Source organism: Lissotriton vulgaris, chromosome 2_1 (genome assembly GCF_964263255.1).
Source record: "Lissotriton vulgaris chromosome 2_1, aLisVul1.2, whole genome shotgun sequence".
Lineage (NCBI taxonomy): Eukaryota > Metazoa > Chordata > Amphibia > Caudata > Salamandridae > Lissotriton > Lissotriton vulgaris.
In genome coordinates this window covers 1,856,517,673-1,856,539,266 of record NC_141687.1, presented here as the reverse complement: position 1 = coordinate 1,856,539,266, position 21,594 = coordinate 1,856,517,673, and the positions used below count along the sequence as shown (strand labels likewise).

Sequence of the window (21,594 nt, the reverse complement as noted above, 5' to 3'; positions counted from 1 at the left end):
TATTTTGTAGATTTACTACAAGAATGCCATTAGTTTTAGTGGAAATTGGCCTGCAGATTTGTTAAAGCCCATTTTATAAGGGGTCGTGGCAGCCATCTTGGATTTGAGCACTTCCCAATGTAGTTTGATTTCATGTCAAGGTTACCTGATCATGCTATTCCTATTGGTAAGAATGAAAGGGCATTAAAAGCCTGAACCTATTAGGTGACACTTAAAATGTAACATCCCCAAACTTTCTTGTCTGAAAATTGCATGGTGGCACTTCAAAGGCTGGTGTGGCTTAACAATTTAATTTGCAACCATACCAAAACCAACCACTGGATAACATCTGGTCACCATAGCCCCGTAACATAGTGGTTCCAACCCTGTCCACTTTAAGCCTTTCTATTTAAAAAAAAAAGCAAAAGCGTAATTAAACTTCAGTATGAGAAGGTAAGAAAAAGAAAACTTTCAAAACATGCAAAGATTGTATCTGTGAAGGGGTGTAAGAATAATTCCAGTGGTATGTGACTGCTACTCTGTGAGGGTGGTAGTGAGTGAATACTGGTGAGGCATGTGCAAGAGCTGCCGGTATTGTGGTCGAGACGGGAATTATTATGGGCGGTTTTTGAAACTCCTTTGGTCAGGGGCGTTGGTGGCCAAATCTTACCTAGTAGTAGGGCATTACGAACCCTGCAGATTGGTCAAAAGAGACAACTTTACATTTTTTTTTAATTCAAATCAAGTGTGACTGGCTACACATGTAATTACTAAGCCTTGGACTGGCATGATGCGCCAGGACGCTCCTTGGCTGGAGTTTCTGTGCGCACAATAAATAATCGTAACATAACATAACATAACATAACATGACAGTCTTCTGTTGTGCTGACAGAGGGTTAGCAATTATGGATCCTAAATAGTTGGCAGGTGTTTGCACAGCCAACAAACTTCTCTAATGTGGACGTAATAGCTGTCTTTGAAAAGATGCTAATGATTACATTCAGAATTTTCTCTCACTGAGCCCGTCCTGCACATTTGTGGAGGTAAGGATGGATATCGGCACTTTGAAAAATGCTGCCCAACCTATGATTTTTTGCTAATTTGGGATAGTTTTTCTTTGCAGTTCTCACAGACTTCTATTAATGGTCACAGGACCTATAAAATGTAAGTAAGAAAACCCGAAACCGTAGTACTTATGAAGTACTTATGAAGTGTAAAAATGATCTTTTCTTGTTAAAAAGGAAACAGATCTTTAATTTTCTTTATTTGAATAATTGACAATAATTATACTTATAAAATAACAGATACCTGAATTGCAAATTAATTTAAAATGACACATTTGTTTTCACTTTTTCCTTACTGTTAAAGTTCAATTTTCATTAAAACAATTACTATCAACATGGCTCTTTGATTTATGCAGGGTCAAAGTGTTCCTTAAGTCCTGCCATTCTAGGTCTGTGCCTAGATGCATGCTAACATTTGTGCAATCCAAAGAGCGAGAGAGATGCCATTTTCTCCCACTTGTATTAGAGTGAGGTGGTCTTAGTAGCAAAAAAATGAATATTTTGGGGTATAAAAGAAATAGGAATGGATGGCATCTACATTTCTCTGCTTAATGTCTCGGAAAATATTCAAGTTTGCCTTGTATTACTTGCAGAAGAAGAAAGTCTGCGGGCAGATTGGTTTGTGGCACTAGCTCTCTGCCGCCGGTTGTTTCCAGCTCTTGTTCTCCTAGGACTCACCACAGACTGGCTTAACACATTCTGTTGGGGTTGAAACACACTTTGTTGGCCTGTCTCTTTCTCCACACAGTTGAAAGTTAATGCAATGCCCAAGTTACTTTTCATTACCCTGGATGACCCATCAGAAGTGCCATCAAAGCATCTACCCAAGGCTATTTCTTTTGCTGTTCTGGGGTCTTGGTCAGTAACAGTGTAAATGCCATAGTTATGTCCCAGTGGGTCTAGAGGAGCAAGCATAGTGTATTCATTGGTGTCATTATTCACAGGTAGAGGTAAGTGGTTGACAAGATATTCATGAAGCATGCTGTTCACGTTTTCCCTGCGGCAACTTCCTTGTGGAAGAATTTTCACCATTGTGCGATCTACTCTGTCTTGATCATAGAGCATGCCACTGCACTTGAATTCTAAACAGGCTGTTGAAAGATTTGGCTGGTCCATATCCCGGATGCTCCGCACATCTCGGATACCGTATAGTTTACCCACAGTTTGTGGATGCGTACCACCCATATTGCGAGACCTTAGATTGACTTCCTGGGGTCCAATGACTTTTACCTTGACGTAACATGCCCTGAACTCCAGGGGCTTAGGCCACCAGGCGAGATAATCTGCGGTCCAACTCATCGGGTCATCTTCAGTAAAAGGAACTGTATTGTACTCGTATCGGTCACCTTCCACTCTGTAGAACCTAAAATGTGCATCGCCATAGGGTGCTTCATCACACTGTCTTGCATGCTCAAAGGCATATATGGGGCCATTACTTTCTTCAGCAGCATTGGGGGATGGCTTGGCCACATTGATCCTGAAAGCAGTCTTTTTAATTTTAGGATCCTCATGATCTGTTCTCCTATAGCTAAGCTTGTTGAGGTAGGGCTGTGGAACACCAATGGCATTAGGGTTGAATTTAGGAGCAGATGCAACAGCTTCCAGTTCTTCTCCTCCTCCGAGGGTTGCTGTCACATAGGCTGAGTAGGCATCAGACTTTTGGTCATCACAGAAAGCTGGTAAGCATGCCCCATTGGAACCTGTGATCACGCTGTCAAATCTACCCCAAGCTCTAGGGTTGGTAGAAAAACCAGATTCAGGTTCCATGTTAATTAGATTAATCACAACACCTTCAATTTGTTCACTTGGCAAGAATCTCTCACTTCTATATGCCCTGATCTTGACATAACACCTTCTGCTTTCTGGGACATCCAAGTTGAAAAGCCTTCTCTCTCGAATTTCCATGTTTCCAACCAGAAAGATTCTGTCCTCCCTTTTCCCACGTTTTTTTGTTTGGAATTGAAAATCTCCTTCTTCTTCCCATAACCCGGTCTCTGGGTTGAGTGACCAGAGCTTCATTTTCTCCAGGTGTTCTGGCATCTTTATTTGTGTGGAATCCATGAATACCTTTACCTCACCAGCATTAAGCGTTTCAGTTGCTGCTTCATCTGTGAAGTCCAATGAGAACATACCATATGAGCGAAGCGGGAAGGTGTCACCTTCTTCATTGATGAAGTTAAGGTCGCTTTGTGCTGCAGCAGCAGTGGCAATGTCCCTCGGATCCAGAAAAGACACACTGGCTTTAACTTTGCCAGTATACATTTGTCCATTTTGCTTATAAAATGTGTTCGGGGGGATTTCCAGTTCAGCAATGGGTTCTGTTCCTGCTACCTCACCAAGTGGAATCTGGTTAGACCGGGAAGAGTCAATGGTGATTGGGGCTTTCTTCCTCAAGAGTTGAACCTCATGGAAGACTGCTCCTCCTTTCTTATTAAAAGGCAAAACTTTAGTGGTGTTGACAAACCTTTGCAGTTGATCCACAAATGTGAGAACCAGCCTCTCAGTACCTACTGGAACTTGGACAGAGAAAGTTCCTTTGTATCCCGTTATACTCACTCTATTTTTCCCAAGATAGATATGGCCAAACCTCAGAGGTTCCCCGTTATCAGATGCAATGGCCCGTCCTCGTACGATGATCTTCGTCTCAGTGCACTTTTGACAGCCACATTCTGTTGCTACTTTTGTGGGTAGTGTGTACCCTTGACATGTGATCTCCCTGGTTTCTGTTTTGGTGACGCCACAGCAGTAGGCTACTGAGTCTTTGCAGCGAATTCCTTTTTCGGGTTCTCCTGCACATGTGCTTGAAGGGCATTTCCCCACATCATAGTAGAAGGAGTTGGTCGAGTTTTGGAAGCAGTCTTGTGGAAGTCTTATGAGGTGGCTTTCAGGCGTCAGCTCACAAGAGGGGCCAGTTTTTGCTGTAAGATAAAATATCAACCATAGATGTTATAACTGTGAGTATCAGTGCTACCGCAAGTCTGGTCTATAAACAGTTTGAAAAACATTGAATTAAGTTTATCTTTACTCTTTTCCCTCACTAAACAAATTCTCACTCATCTGAATACGCCGTTATGGTATGAAGAAAACACATCTTGACATTCAAATGTGGAAAACAGTTTTACTGTTTTGCAAAATGGAAATGGCAAACGTATGAAATTAAAACAAATACATGACATGGCCCTAACTCTATCTAAGCCCTTCTAATTTTTTAGAAGGTCTACCTTGGACTACTTCTGCTGCCATAACTGCCAGACCAAATCCTCATCTCCAGTGAGATGGGTGCATGGCGAGGGGGGAGAAATGGGGCAAGTATTGCTCTGGCCTTTGGGAAGATTTAAGTATTTTGATTAAGAAACTCCCCAGTCTATCTGTCCTTGGGCAAGATGGAGGGATAAGCGCACATTCTACCTCTCACTTGCGCAAGCTGAGGTAGAAATTATTATTTGCATCCCTCTTCAATCTTGGGTAAGATGAGGAAGCTGTATCCTTTAATGGCCTTTATGGGGTTTATTATAATACAGTGACTACCAGGATTGGTATTTTATTCTCTCTTGACATTCATGCGTATTTGGAGAGCCTGTAAATTGTGCGGTATAGGGGAGCTAATGCATCGATCCCTGGGGAAAAAAAATAAAATATACATATATATATATATATATATATATATATATATATATATATATATATATATATATACATATATATATATATATATATATATATATATATATATATATATATATATATATATATATATATATATATATAAATATAACACAAGTGCACGTGACAACAGCGAGTCTTTCACTAGTATTTTTTTAGTCATATAGTAATTCTTTCGTGTTCATCCGTATGGTAGTTTTCTAGTCACATGATTATTTCACTTATGTATTTAAACCTGACAACTGAGCGACGCTGTTATGTGAGCAAGGCCACCTCCCTGGCCGAAACCCGTCATTTGTTCGATTAAATTGCACTTTATGGATCAATAAAAGGTTACTGCAGCTGGCATTGATTTGAATCAATCTAAGAGTCCGCTTCTCTTGGATATATATACCCCACCTTTATCAAAGGACTCCAGATCCCAGAAACGCCACTGTTTTGCTAACGCCCAGAAGGCGGGGACGTATTACTTGAGGGGAGAGCTTCAGCAGCTGAATTAACTTTGCCACTGACGAAGAGAGCCCTTGCTCTCGAAATGCATTTGGCGTTTTATTTCTTAAGAAACCTCACCTTTGAAAGCCTGCTGGCAAGTACTTGAAATAAAGGAGTTCGTGATTGAGTTCGTGTGTGGTTGCTCCCAAGAGGGTTCCTGCGCTTTTGTTGGATTTATTACGGCCGCCCGGTCGCGTGAGCGACCTGCTGCTGAAGCGGAGCCAGCTCTTCATCACAGAGGAGCATGTGGACACGAACGTCTTGGAGCTCTGCAGGGGTAGCTCCTTGAACACTCCATCAGCTACTAAAAAGCAAGGCAGGCTGACAATGGAGTCGTGCCTTAATACCGACTGTGAATTATTTGCATCCATTTCGCTGAAACGCACCCCACCTTCATCAAAGGACTCCAGATCCCAGAAACGCCACTGTTTTGCTAACGCCCAGAAGGCGGGGACGTATTACTTGAGGGGAGAGCTTCAGCAGCTGAATTAACTTTGCCACTGACGAAGAGAGCCCTTGCTCTCGAAATGCATTTGGCGTTTTATTTCTTAAGAAACCTCACCTTTGAAAGCCTGCTGGCAAGTACTTGAAATAAAGGAGTTCGTGATTGAGTTTGTGTGTGGTTGCTCCCAAGAGGGTTCCTGCGCTTTTGTTGGATATATATATATACACATATATATATATATATATTTTTTTTTTTCCTTATCACTTTTGCGAACATAGAGAAAAATTGTTTACAAACAAATTTGGCGAAGTCAATAGTTCTGGCTTGCAGTTTAACTCTGAAGTTTGGCCTATTGGCTTGGGTAATTGTGCAGGCTGGAATGTACACAGAGGCGCTGCCAAGGCAGAGCTCAGTGGCACATTTAGAAGTTGTTGGGGATGATAGCCATTGGAGAGGACCTGAAAAGGGGGATATAAGCAATCAGAACGGCTGTAGTGCAAGGGCAGGATGGCACATAGCAGCTGCAGGGTGTTGGGGCACACACAGAGAGGCAGCAGGTGGCGGGGGCACTTGGAGGGGAGGAAGACACACAGAGGGGTTGCAGGAGTGAATCATGGTCGAACATAGAGGGACTAGTTTCCTGCTACGGAGAGGCAAGATGGCGTCCGCACGACAGACATGTGTGTGAGGAGCTCCTGGCCAGATCGTCCTTCCCGTTTGTTTTACGGAGGTGGCCGCGTGGCGGCAATGCTGGCAGATGAGATTTTGGTCCGTTGTTATCGTGTGTCCCATCTTTGCTGCCCGCATTGAAGTTTAATAACATAATGGAAAGAAGGAACCCGCCGCGTGTTTGACCACAGCAAACGCAGTGGAGCAAGCGTTTGGGCTGCAGCCGCACCTGAGCCTGTCTGCTAATGGCTGTGAGGCGGATCCGCTGTGGAGCTCGCAGCAAGGTCCGCGGTCAGGCTCGGAAAAGCCTAAACCATCGTATGCAGGGAAAGCAGTGGACTATTCAAATATTTCAACCTTTGCCGGTCAGGGAGCGGCTGAAACTTTTGTGAAACTTTTTTCTACAGAGTGACGCTACGCCAACTCCCTGCTACATAGTTGCTGTTGTTGGCCGCGAGCCGGCAGCATAAGAAAAAACAGCCGGGACTTCAAGGCTTCGGTGAGTGTGTGTGTGTTAAAAGCCATAAACATAACGTTGCAACTTTTTGTTGGTATTCGTTAAGCTCAAAAATCCAGCCGAGTGTTTGAAATCGTGTTGGGCTGCTCCGGGATACTGATATGGCACCCAAAGTTGCTCGCGGGGCGAAAACAAGAGCTACTGGGGAGGCTACGGTAGGAACACGTGCAGCACTTGCAGCAAAAGTCTCCAAAGAAATGTTTGGCGCTGAGGACCAGTAAAATACTGTGCAGGGTAGAGACTTAGTACAAGGAACTCCTAAGATATCGCAGATATTCCAAGCGACTGCTGGTAAAAAAGTTGTGATTTCTTCTTCCAAACCGTGTAATCCTGACGCTCAGCAAGTGGGGGTGAACCGGCTGGTTTATCTCTTGAGGAGAGTCATGTATCTCTGGAGCAAATGGAACATAGAGGGACTGCAGGGGACAAGTGGCACAGAGGGGCTAATGGCAGGTGGGGAAACACAGAGGCTGCAAGGAGTGGAGGGGCACACAGAGGACTAGCAAAATTGGGACAAGGCGTCTCACATAGGGCTGTAGGTGGGTGGGTGCACAAAATGGGGATGAACCGAAGGCTGTGGTCACAGAGAGCCTTCAGGAGGCAGTGGGACACAAATAGGTGCTGGCAGTAGAGGCAGTTCAGGAAGGCACAAAGGAGGCTATAAGGATGTGAGGGGACACAAGGGGGAGCAGGGGCGGATGGCATAAAGAGGGGAGGCTCTGGCCCACCGAAGAGCTGAATAGAGGGGCTGGGCACATAGAGGTGCTGTAGGTTTGAATCAGGGTGGTACGTAGAGGTGGTGTAGGTGATGGCACACACAGAAGACTGAAGAACAAACAGGGGCAGGGCTAGACTGGGCACTGAAATCAGCCCTTTCAAATCTGTCCAAACCAGCCTTCACTTGAGAAAGCCTTGACTAGAAAGGGCCTCAGGGTATGCTTGGGTCATGGCAACCAATCCTGCTCTGAAAGCAGCACACTAGCTTAACAATCTATTGTGAAATTGAGTCCAACGCTGAGCAGGAGACAAAAAAAATTCATCAAAGTCTCCAAAAAGCTAAAGTTTAAAAGGAGGTGATTGTGACTAATATAGTAACCTTGCCCTAATAAACTAAAAACGTCATGAATTAAGGTACTACTTTTGCCTCGCGTCAGAATCCTCTTGTACTAAGTCACCCTTAACTCCCACGCCAACCTTTAGTCCTTAAAATGTCATATGCCTTTTGAAAGAAAAATATACACACTACACAATAGAATTAGCTACAGCCTTGTCCCAATTCCTGTTGTGCATGATCAAAGGATCCACTGTGGTAGAGCTGCAGATCTGCATGCTCAATCGCGCATTGTGATTGACAGCCCGCAACCCGAAGGAAAAGTTGAGGCCACCATCTTAAGACTAAGAGATTCGGTCCAGGAGCCTTACAACATTAAATAAATAAGTTATTAGGGGTCACTGTTGGGGTACCCTAACCCCTTGGACCAGATGGAAGGCAGGTTTAGGGGATCTATTGATCCGCACATCGACCCTGAGCCCCATTCTTACCCCTGGAACATTGCAGCAGATCCGGATCCATGGCACAACAAAATGAAATAAAAAGAGGGAAAGGGGTTGGCCTACAATGGAAATCTTACTTTTAGTTTAAAAATAAATCTCTGTAAAAAACAAAGTTTAAAGTGACGTTATAGTCAGGAATTGTAATAATATCTTACTTTCCATTAAAAAAAAACTTAGAAATTTACTGAGAAACACAAAAGTTAAAGGGATGTTAGTTACAGTTAGGGGAAAATGTCATTTAAAAAATAACATTGTGAACAAAATTACTGAAATTCACCAATTATAGTTATATCAAGTAACTATAACTCATGGCCTAAAGTAACTATAACTCACACCTAAACATGCACTGCTTGTACCCTCACATATTAAATCTCATGACATGTTCAATGACTGCATTGATAACACCTCTAATGACATCTGACATACCATCATTGATAGCAACACTCTACATGGGATAAAAGCCCATACACGAGCTAAGACCTGAAAATGGTTGCCATGTAAATCATGCACCAAACATCATGTAATGTATGGCAAAGCCTCCTCAAAATTGAAACAAGTGTATTCTTTAGCATTGCAGAAGCTTTGACCATAATAAGTCACATTATATCACTGCAAGCAGAGTTCCTTATTAAAAGGTTTAAACATTAACTTAGACCCATTTGGGACCCCGCCTCTGTCCTGGCGGCAATGCCGTCAGTGACCTGAGATGGGTCATTTGTCAAGTGCACCCTGTATATGGCCCAGATTCTTATAGTTAGAGCAACACTATAGCCTATTTAATCAAACACAGTGCATTTTTGTAAAGCTCATATTCAGAGCTCACATATTGGAAGGTTCTTTCATATATGATAATGAAGTAAAAGGACGATCAGTGAAATAAAATATTGGCCTAAGATCATACAATTTGGTTATGCAGGAAGCCGGGATTAATCCCAGGTTTTCTGGTTTGTATTTGAACAAATCAATCACTAAATCTGTATCTTTTTTTTCTCTCCTTTTCACTTCGAATGTTACTCCTTTTGTTTTACTTTTTGAAAGCTCAGTTCATTTAGAACCTCGAGCTGAGCCAGGGCCAGGCACATTGCTGAAGATTCGCTTGAGCTTTCAGTGACTCACCCATCTCTAGTGCCACATTTTCTTTTTTTATATATGTCTTGTTAAACCTACTCTATAGTGTCAATGTACTAAAAGAGAAAAGCAGATTTTAGAATGCCTTAGAGGTGCTTTGCTTTTAAAATTTGAATTACAATAATACACATTATCACATAAAACACATTTTAAATATTAGCACAATATGCCCAACAAAAACACACATTTCTTAAATGATTGACAGACATTGCTGCTGTTTCAAGCAAACAATGAATTCTCACTTGCTCCACTCAGTGCCGTATAGGATACGGTTCAAAGAGGGGAGTATTTTGTGCTTATGTCTACTGCCATCGTTATAAAGAAGGGGTTTAAGCCCACCCAGAGCACATTACATAGACCCATAGTGTGAAGCAGTAAAGATCACGAGTTGATTGCTGATCTTAATAACTAGGATCCTTATTGCCACTACTGTAGTAAAAAAATGTGATTGCCTTTTGCCCTATAGTAAGACATTTTGAAATCTGTTTTCACTATACCCCCCTCACACACACACACACACACAAACACACACACATATATATGTTCTCGCTCTCTCTCTCAACTTTCTTCAACCTTTGGTTTCACTTTGCTTTTTGATCCAAGGTTGATGTAAACATCAGAGGGGCCGTTCTGGTCCTTACCAATGACAGCCAGCTTGGCAACCTTGGACTTAGCAGAGCCTGCTTCATTTTTCGCCAGGCAGTAGTAATCCCCATTCTGGGTCATGTCTAGGTTCCTTAGTACCAGGTTATTGTTGTACCGGTACACTGTGTGGTCCAGTAGGGTTCCGTTGTGGTACCTATAGTTAAACGAGAAAAGAGCCTACAATTTATTAAAGTCCATGGTAGGGCTGTTGTTGTTCTCCCTCTTCTGCCCTCAGCTCAGCTCTATTTATTCATACACTGCCGTGATATTATCAGTCTGTTAATGGCATGCAATACAAACAGAATAGTTTTTTTCCACTTTTTCTGTTCCATTGAGAGCATTTGTGACTGCAAGGATTAAGCAAGTGGGGGAACCTCACACATGCATCAAATACCTCTGTAGGTTGAGGGTCAAGATCCAGCTGCAGATACTTAAGTGCATCCAGTTCTGTTCTTGTTATGTTAGCAACCTTGTAAGTGCAAAGTGACTCTCTGCTGTATAGTAAACAAGCATTGGCATAGCCAATAGGTCTCGTCTTTGGGACCTTTTAAGTGTTTAGCTAGACCTATTGGCTTTGCTAATATATTTAAGCTATGTTGTAGATAAGTGTGGCTTGTGTGTAGCAAAGTTATAGCAAAAAGTGCTGTAAGCATTTTGTTACCTTTTCTATAACTAATATGATATGTATAACTGAACAACCTTATTAAAAAAATATAAAAAAATTGTTTATTTTTTTCTTTTTTTGGGGGGGGGGGAATGTTGGCAACTATTTCCTGCCTGTTCTATTAGTTGTTTTGGTTTGTGTATCCCGACACATCATGACTGCTCAGTGGAGTCCCCGCCAGTTTTGGCTGCTCGTGGCAGCTTTAGTAACAGCTAAACCACACCAAAGCCTTGTATCCTGTAGCAGTCCCCTGCACCCACGACAGGTTAAGCCCCAGATCACAAACCCCATTAGAGCGACGGAGCGCATTCATAATACTGCACGGATTTGCGGCTTTCATTGGTGCAGCAGGTGCTGTGGCCCTGGGGCAATGGCGCGTGAGGGGCCCACAGCATACCCAATCAGGCCTGTTTTACGACCAAAACAGTTGCAGTGGGAGGAATTTTCCTTGCTGTGCCACTGTTTACTGGTAACGCTGAAATACACGTATTTGTGTAGATATCAGCGCTCAGAAGGTACCGGAAGGAGCCATTAGGCGCTTTGCAACCCACCTAAAATATGTATGTATGGCTGATGGGAGCTAATACATTGACTTTTCTATTTTTGCCAATGTAAGTCCGCGCGTACCACAGCGAGACATCTGTTTTGAATTATTGCGCACGCTTCTGGGCACAATAATTCAAAACAGATGGTGCCTGTGCGGGTAACCGCAAGTGATAGGCCGTGGGCGGAGCAAAGGCGGGACATGCACCTGCCTTTGCCCAACACAAAGGCCAATAGCCTCTGACCAAAATCAAACCACACGCCAAGCGTGTGGTCAGATTTTGAAGCCCCCTTACAAAAGTTCTTGCAGAGCAGCGCATGCGTGCTAGCTCAGGCGAGACCTAAAAAGATGAGCCGCGGAGAAGAAAGGCTAGTCAACTGTACTAAATACTGTAGTGTGAAAAGACTTGCTAAAGTTTAAGATGGCTGCTTTTGTTCGTTCATTACCACACCATTTCTGTCTAGACTTAAAAGGATCTACTGCTCGCTCTGGCCAGCAAGAATTTAGAACTGCAAAATATTTGGTGGTAGAGGTACATAGATTATGCCTAGTCTAATAGTGCATGAGTTTGTTGACAAGTAAACTTGGCTAGAATGATGAAGTGATCATTGCTTAGAGAGCCCTACAATGTACTTTCAATTCATTTGTTATATGCTCTGTCAACCCGCGGGCAAACTGGGCTTTTCATTCTTCTTACGACGTAGCCCCTTCTGTCTTCCAGAGGCAGTGGGACTGTTGGCAATGTCCCAGTGGCGTCACTAGGTGGGTACGGGGGGTGCGGACCGCACCGGGTGACACCCTCACATGGGGTGACACCATCTGGTTACGGTTACGCTGTGCAGGGGAATAACAAACTCCCCTGCAGCCCCCCAGTCTTCAGTACTTGAAGGGGGCCCCCTTCGAGAAATTAATCCTTCCTGCCTGCGCTGGGCTTGGAGGACTCGTTCTGATTGCCACCAGCCACGGATCTGTTGTGTATTTTCCTGCTGCTCCCTCTGTCAGACTGTCAGCCCCGTCAGCCTGCCTGGAACAAACATAGTTGCGAATCTTCGGCGCGGGCGGGGCTGCTCAGAAAGTCATTGAAAGAGGCTGCGCTTCCTGCTCTGTCTGGTCTCGTATTTCCGTGGAGCAGAAAGCCATTGAGCGCGAAACAAGGAATTACGAGGTTAAGTGTGCCTGCTGTTCACACTTAAAATATTCAAATACAGTTCGTGGCGCTGCTGACTGCCCTTCCAGCGTTATACCCACCTGGAGGAGAACTGAATGCGACTCTGCACCCACTAGAAACAAACATTGAAATGCTCCTCTGCTGCAGTCCTGCCCAGGATGGTCACAAAACTTCCAAAGCTGGGGACGTCGCTGCTCAAGGAAAGGAGCAGATAAACTGTAAGCATGAGGATTATTAGGCAACAACTCCGATCTTTCTTTGTCACTTATGATGTGCATTTTAGTCACTACATGCCAGGTTATCAAATCTGTGGCTTATTTTGGGAGCAGAGCAGAACACGAGTTAGCGGGCCACATTATCGGCCCGTTTTAGAATCCTAAGCACACAGGAAGTGCTCCAGTGACTGATTAGAAAGCCTGCACTTGATGGGGGTCATGATAAACTTTTCACACAGCACCTGCTCGGGCCTCTACATGCCCCCACCCCTCCACAATTGGAGGGTCCACGGCTGCATCAGAGGCCTACACATGTTTGTTGAGTAGGCTGGGGCGCGACCTGTGCAGACGCTCCGCATTGCAAGAGTTTGGCATGCACAGAATAAGGTAAGGTGAGTCCTTATTATTATAGGCTGTTCTACGTGCTGTAGCTGCTTGATGGCTGGCACTGCACCAACTGTATTTCTGCAACCACTACCTTAAATTGAGAATATCACCCTGAGAAGTTGCTGTTGGGAGCTGGATAGCAAGCCTCCAGCCTGAGTTTGCAGGAATAGCAAAATGCAAAGTAAAGGACAAAGTATTATTGGTAACAAAACCATGCATGTCTTTAGTTTTTCCTGTTCAAACCATCAAATATAAACCATGCAGTTGCAGATATGAGAGTCTAAGTGCATTAAATCAAATAGCAAATCAGGAATGGACTAATGTAACTATAGGGCTGTTTTTGAAAGGTCTATTGTTGAGAGGGGAGATGGTGCAGGCAGAGGTGAGATGGTGCAGGCTGAGGGGGAGATGGTGCAGGCAGAGGGGAGATGGTGCAGGCGTAGGGGAGATGGTGCAGGCGGAGGGGAGATGGTGCAGGCAGAGGGGAGATGGTGCAGGTTGAGGGGGAGATGGTGCAGGCAGAGTGAGAGATTGTGCAGGCAGAGTGGGAGATGGTGCAGGCAGAGTGGGAGATGGTGCAGGCAGAGGGGAGATGGTGCAGCTTGAGGGGGAGATGGTGCAGGCAGAGGGGGAGATGGTGCAGGCAGAGGGGGAGATGGTGCAGGCAGAGGGGAGATGGTGCAGGTTGAGGGGGAGATGGTGCAGGCTGAGGGGGAGATGGTGCAGGCAGAGGGAGAGATGGCGCAGGCGGAGGGAGAGATGGTGGATGCAGAGGGAGAGATGGTGCAGGCAGAGGTAGAGATGGTTCAGGCGGAGGGGAGATGGTGTGGACAAAGGGAGAGATGGTGCAGGCAGAGGGGAGATGGTGCAGGCAGAGGGTGAGATGGTGCACGCAGAGGGTGAGATAGTGAAAGCAGAGGGTGAGATTGTGCAGGCAGAGGGTGAGATGGTGCAGGCAGAGGGTGAGATGGTGCAGGCAGAGTGGGAGATGGTGCAGGCAGAGGGGAGATGGTGCAGGTTGAGGGGGAGATGGTGCAGGCAGAGGGGGAGATGGTGCAGGCAGAGGGGGAGATGGTGCAGGCAGAGGGGAGATGGTGCAGGTTGAGGGGGAGATGGTGCAGGCTGAGGGGGAGATGGTGCAGGCAGAGGGAGAGATGGCGGAGGGAGAGATGGTGGATGCAGAGGGAGAGATGGTGCAGGCAGAGGTAGAGATGGTTCAGGCGGAGGGGAGATGGTGTGGACAAAGGGAGAGATGGTGCAGGCAGAGGGGAGATGGTGCAGGCAGAGGGTGAGATGGTGCAAGCAGAGGGTGAGATGGTGCAAGCAGAGGGTGAAATGGTGCAGGCAGAGGGTGAGAAGGTGCAGGCAGAGGGTGAGATGGTGCAGGCAGAGGGTGAGATGGTGCAGGCAGAGGGTGAGATGGTGCAGGCAGAGGTTGAGATGGTGCATGCAGAGGTTGAGATGGTCCATCCTGTAAGTTGTGAGGGGGTGACACCATGAGTTACCCGCACCGGGTGACACCAGCCCTAGTGACGCCACTGCAATGTCCCAATTTCCCCACTAGATGCTCTGCCTGTGAGCCGACATTCCCAGCTTAATAGTGCAGGATTTAGGACGAAAATACCTGACCAAAAACTCACTTGGTCCTTGTGTCCAAGTCGGTCAGTGAAGTTTTGAGAACCAGAGAGTGCTTCCTTACCAGAGATATTGGTGAGGTGTGGGCTCCCCCATGGCGCCGCAGCAGAAGGTGACGCTCTCTCCTTCTCTCCGTGCCTTGTCCTCTGGGTTCTCCACTACATACGGCTTCTCTGTAGAAGGCAATGGTTGTTTAGCATTTGATGGCTCACAGAGGTGTAAACAACTCATCACAGCATTCTCTGCAACTGTTTAAATCTTCATTAGGAAAACTTGGGTCTTTCTTTGTTAACTCCCCTGCGTGTTAGTCTACACAGTTATTGGTTAAGCAGTCATGATTAACACAATCAAAGATCACTTAAAAGAAAACCTATTTTCTTTCCATCTTTTTTCTATGTTGAAAAATATATATAATTAAAAATATATATATAGATAAAGAAATGGAAGGGTTTCTGTGAAATCAGTATGAAGTGTAAACAGGTAGCCCTAATTATGATTTAGCAATTGAGAAACACAGGAAATGATGGTACAAAAATAACAGTTTTCTCAGCGGGTTTTAAAAAAAATGCATTTGATAATTAAAAGGCTATCAAATGTATTTAGGAGTTTGAAAGAAATTGAGACCATAGACTGCAAGTGCTAACACATTTGGATGAAAGAAACCAGTCTAATTAAAACAGTAATATGCAGTCATACATGGGTAGTACTCCGAAAAGCTTATTATGTTAAATTAATTCATATCATATGCAGAAAACAAAATGGAAACACTTCATTTTCAAGTCAAAAAATGGTGAAAAATATACGTCAAAATATATTTGTACCTACTATCCCCAGAGAGGAAACTGAGGTGAGTAAACGGAAGGTTACATCAGCGTATTGCTACCCTTGGAATGAGTTTGTAGAGACTCGTCTTGAGGATGGACAGACAGAAAGTAATGGTCATCCCTGACATAAACAGATAAAACCTGCCCTAATTCCTGGCAAGGATACAAATGACGCACCGCAGGATCATCAAGTCGCCAATGCAATGCATCTGAAGTACTGTCTCCAAAAAAAGATAACAAGTGACAGAAGGGAAAATCTATGGCTTTCAAAGTGGAAAGATTGTGTATCATTAAAAATGAAAACAGTTACAGTGGTCCACCTTTTAATGAAGGAACTCTTTCATCTCTACATGCCCTAAGGCCAGAACTAGATAGTATAGAGTAACTGAGTCTTGTGACCCTCAGGAACGATACGAAGCCACAGGTAAGTTGAAGGAAGTTTATCTCTGTCGAGCGACCTCCTGCAAACCAGAGAGCAGCCCGCTTCACAGCCAGCCTTGAACAACTGACTCACTTGGAACACTTCCCCTACACCAAGCCTCCAGAACACAGACTGCTGTCCACACTCCACATTCCCATTCCTCACCCTGTATCCAGAAAACACTCAGATACAGGATTACAACACATATTTTACAACAATCGCAAATATAACAAACAAAACATAAACAGATACATCTGAGATACATGGGTCACAGTATGGAGTCCCTCAGGGCTCAATTTTGAGCCTGCTGCTCTTTAACGTTTATGTTAGCCCTTTGGCGGCTATAGCAGAACAAGCAGGGCTCACGGTGTATTCATACACCGATGACACCCAGTTTATTTACTCTTTCTCTACCAAATCTAATAATAACACTTCCTCACTAAAAACAGGATTGACTAACATTGCCAGCTGGATGTATGACAACAAACTGAAGCTAAACGGGAACAAAACGGAGCTTCTGCTCTTTGGCAAAGATAAAATCCTATGGGGCTCGCAACATTGGCCCCCTCAAATGGGGCCTCCTCCAACTTCGGTTCAATCTGCCCGTAATCTGGGCTTCGTGGTTGATGACCAGCTTACCATGAGACAACAAGCAAGTAAAGCAGCCTCCGTTTGTTTTGTCATAGTGAAATGGCTCAAAAAGATACTCTGGATGCTTCCCTTGCCCACTCAGAGAACAGTAATTCAGGCGCTTGTCACTTCTAGGCTTGATTACGGCAATGTGCTGTATCTAGGAGTGGGCAAGGAGGTGTTGAACAGATTAGAACTTGTCCAGAATGCGGCCGCCAGACTGCTCTGCAATCTTCCTGCAAAGATGTCAGTCTCGGCTGCACTTCGCGATCTCCATTGGTTGAGGATGGATAGTCGCGTTAAGTTTAAATCTCTCTGCTTTATGCATAGGATAAATGCCGGAGTCGCACCACACTATCTTCAAGCGTTGGTGCACCACTACCACCCTTCACAATCCCTTCGCTCGTCAGCACTACTTTTTAGTGCCTAGAATTAAGAAATCCAGGATGGGGGGACGCTCCTTTTCATACTTGGCCCCAGTACTCTGGAACTCCATGCCACTCTCGCTGCGCACAGAACCACAATATTATATGTTTCGTAGGGACCTAAAGACTTGGCTCTTTAATCAATAGATCACTTCTCTGGCTTTCTTCCTCTCTGTTTTTGACGTTCCATAGCGCCGGGAAACCTACGGGTAGCTGTTGCGCTGAATAAATTTACTTAACGTAACATAACAAATAAAGCACAAGAGCAAAAGCATTGCTTTTAATTGAACACAATGTACCCATATTATTGAACAAAATCACTCAAATACAGAGGTGGCCTGCAAAATCAGAGATTCCTCGGAGCAGCATGGTCTACACTCCTCCAAAATTCAACCCCAGGATCACGATGCTCAATGAAGGAGAACTCCTGGTATCCCCTTTAGAAAAGCTCAGGTCATCATCCCCAATAAGCATGAATGCGCAGCCCCTTGCTCCTTTCCACCACACTACTGACCACCCCTCTGATACAAAGCTACACTTCTATTATTCCAATTTTCCCCATTCTCCAACAACACAGAGAAGCGGCGCACATCCTTGATTCTAAATCGGCCTTTACACTTGGACAACCCACCTTCTCGCCGAGGACACTGACCTTTGACCCATATTGTTCGGATTCCTGCTGTTAACCCCAGTGCCACTCTTCACCTCATTAGCAAGCCACATCCTGTCCTTCATCCAAGCTGGTAACAGTTTAGAGCCTGAAGCCCTTCCTCTCATCAACTCAAAAGGGGATTTCTGAATTGCTTCATGAATACTTGTATGATATGCGGAGTCCAGCATCATACTACTGACATCATGCCCCGCAACAGCCATCTGAATAGAGCCCTTGACCAATCTATTCGCTCTCTCCACAATGGCATTTCTTTGTGGGTTGTAAAAGGATGTGCGATTATGTACAATCCCACAAGAGTCCAAAAAGACACACATACCTGCAGAGACCAACTGATTACCATTGTCTGTCATGATGACACAAGGTACACCCTCCTCCCGAAAAAATCTCCTTCAATGCTGGAATAATGGCTCTAGTGGTAATATCCCTTAAAATCTCAACAAAAAGCCACTTAGAGTAGACATCTACCACTAACATCGCATTCATCATGTCATGCCTTAACTCATGTATCGGTCCAATAAAGTCCAGGCTCAAAGTGTGCCAAGGACTACCAGGATCAATTAAGTGTCCCATGTCTGATTTAACACCCACCTTGAGTCTTTTTTTCTCCTTCCCTGCACACCCCACATTCACCAACCCACCTATCCCCCTTCTCATCCATGCCAGGCCACCACCAACTCTCTCGCAACCTCTTCTTGATTTTAGACTGTCCCAGATGCCTTAATGTGCCATGGATATCAACGTGGAACAAAGACCCCTGAGCGTTACAAACGTCTTCCCTCTCATCAATACCACATCATCACTAAACAAAAATTCATCAATTATATTTAAATAAGGTCTGACACGCATCAATATAGTGCTTTCCCTCCTTCCACCAAGTTTCAACAATCTCTTGACCTTACCAAGCACTGGATCCACAGCTGTAGCCTCCAACCATTCTGATTTGGTAATGGCATGTAAGTTATCCAACTCCAAGACAACAGGCACAGTGGCAACAGCCCCCTCCTTCTCTTTAGATGAGACAGCTGGACCATCCACCACTCTCCAATCCAAGGACAATCTCGGCATACAGTCAGCTGGGATGTGCACCACCACATAGCAAAATTCTTGGAGCCTATCTGCCGATCTAGCCAACCTTGCTGAACTGTTCCTTCCCTCACCTGCCTGCAGAACCTTGATCAAAGGCTTATGGTCCGTGAATATGAGAAATGTAGTACCCCAAAGATAGGTCCTAAACTACTCCACTCCCCAAGCTTCAGCTAGCACCTAACCCTCAATACAGAATAGTTAATTTAAGAGGTGGTCAGCATGTTGGAAGCAAAGGCCACCGTCCTCTCAACCCTGACATGTACCTGTGACAGCCCCGCCCCAATTCCAGAGGCGCTAACTGTAAGAATTGACTTCAACTTTGTATTGAAAGGGGTTAGAAATGCTGCATTACAAATCTCTTTTTTGATGAACTCAAAACACTATTGTTACTCCACCCCCCAATGATACGCAACCCCTTTCTTCAATAATGTTCTTGTACTTACTTTCTTTTGTCTGAGAACCCATGAACAAACTTGGCATTATACTCAATGAGGCCCAAGAATGACCACAACATGTCTTTATCTGTGGTAGGCAAAGCCATCTCAATCGCCTTCAGTAGATTATACTTAGGCTTAACTCCTTCCGCAGTGATGCTGTATCCCAAATAATCCACTTGTTCGACAACAATTTACACTTGTCTTGATGTAGGGTTAAACCAGCATCCTTCAGTGTACGCCTGCCTGAGCGCCAAGGCATGTCGCTGCACAGTGTCTCCAAAGATCAAAATGTCATCTTGAGACTACAAGGTGTATTTCATAGCTTTAAATACCTCCTTCATCATCCTTTGAAACACGCTGGCAGCAGATCACAGGCCAAAGAGCATACATGTAAATACTACCTGCATAGTAATGAGGTAAGTGACTTCGAATCCTCATGCAACTTGATCTGATGATAGGCAATATTCAGATCAAGTTTGGAGAAATACCTGCCACCACCCAGGGCAAACACCAACTCATTTATATTAGGCAGGGGAAATGTGTCTGGAGACGGGTGATGGACTGCTTGTGACACTCTGAAAGGGAAACACAGGAGTTGGTGGGTCCTTGAAGTGATGAGGTGACCTGTAAGACACCACATGTCACCCAATCATCCACTGTGAAAAGCATGGCTAAAGATAAAACATCCCACATGGCCAAATATGATAAACTTGACACATTTATACAGCCTGGGTTTGCAGTGTTGTCCCAAGGTCTGGGATCAATGGGAGGAGACATGACTGGGAACGCTGCAGCCCTTTCAGACACTGTTGTCATCTTTGCTGTCATAAATCAATCTAGAGAAAAACTAGAAGTAAAATTAGGCATGGTCAGCAGCAATGGGATGCTTTTACGACAAGAACCTCCAAAACACAGTGGGAAGAATCACTGAAGCAGAAACCTGAATCTCCAAGACAGAAGATTCAGTTTGCACCCTGCAACAAAGGGTAGCAAAACTTACATCGACTACCAGTAAACTTGCTGCTAGTGTAGAGGACATGGAGGGACAGGCGAGGAGGAACAATTTATGTTTTGTGGGATTCGATGAGAAACTCCTAGACCATTGACTTAAATCCTTTGCGCCCCCTGGTTTATCAATAAAGAGAGAGCACAGGGACCTAGCCGCTAAACCTCCTGCTGGAGTTAGCACCCGAATCGTCAACTGTTTGGACAGGGATGCTACACTAAAATGCTTTCTTAATCAAGGCCTGATACAGTATGATTTCTGCTCCATAATGATCTTTCCTGGCTGCGCAATATTGGTCCAACAGCAAAGGAAAAACTTCCTAGCGGCCGCCAAGAAATAACTATGAGACCTTAACATAAGGATCAATCACTAGAGGGTAGCTGTTCCTAACAAGAGTTGACCAGTATGGTCGCAAGAAGGACAGGTGACAGGTTCATTTTCTTCTATTGCACACATAACAAGTTTAGGTCCACCATCAACTAATGTCAGTTCTTCACTAGTACTCTTTCTAGCTATGTCACTGACATCACCATACTTGAGAATTATCAAACAGCAGAACCCTCTCACCTTGCCTAACTACATGTCGAATGCCTACAAGAAAAGCTTCTTTGCATTCTCACTCGTAACTTTTAACCCTCAGAATTGACTAATAACACTCAAATGTAAGCACCATTTGTAAAGCCTCTTGATGACTTCACTGTAGATTTCTCCCTGTCCATGTGATATAAACCTTCCACAAAATAACTAATTCTTGAACCCAGAATTTTCACCCTGCAGCATCACATAATCAATTCCACAATCACGCTCCTCTCAGCCACCACATGCAGACTGTTCTTTCCCACAGCATTCTTCTTACCCATGCCCACACCATTGTTTCAAATACATTACTCTACAGGGCAAAAAAAATGCCAAAATATTTGGAGATGTGGTCCAATAGATATGTTTGCAATCTCAACACCCAAAGATATAGGTTTCAATTCTATCTTCGGTACTTCCTCAACAATCATGTAATTCAAGGCACATCACTTTAATCGGCTGTACCCTGCATTTTAACTATGGGTAAAGTAAATATGTGCTGTGTACTATTACTTGCATTGTGTCATTTGTCTCTAATTATCTTAATGACCTTCGTTTGTAGTCTCTAATGTCTTTCCATCCACTGCTATGCTAACAAAACTTTATTTTAAAAAAAAATCATTTTAACAATCGGAATGCCCACAGGGGAACAACTCGCGCTTGGTTACATAATCCATCCTACTTTTCCCTTGCTGGGCAGTATTTGGCCCTTCATGCCTATTGTGTGCAGATCCCTTCACAACTCTT

The 21,594-nt window shown here is 44.4% G+C and overlaps 1 protein-coding gene across 1 annotated transcript in view; it reads right to left on the bottom strand.

Moving 5' to 3' along the window:
* Positions 1-1,591: 1,591 nt before the first annotated feature.
* CILP (cartilage intermediate layer protein) overlaps positions 1,592-21,594 on the bottom strand; it is a 92,853-nt gene continuing 72,850 nt past the window's right edge. The window contains exons 6-8 of the mRNA XM_086958032.1: positions 14,834-14,942; positions 10,153-10,310; positions 1,592-3,961 (exon numbers count right to left, since the gene is read on the bottom strand). Coding sequence (XP_086814158.1) covers positions 1,611-3,961; positions 10,153-10,310; positions 14,834-14,942 — 2,618 coding nt within the window. The 3' untranslated portion in view covers positions 1,592-1,610. The remainder of the gene's footprint in view (positions 3,962-10,152; positions 10,311-14,833; positions 14,943-21,594) is intronic.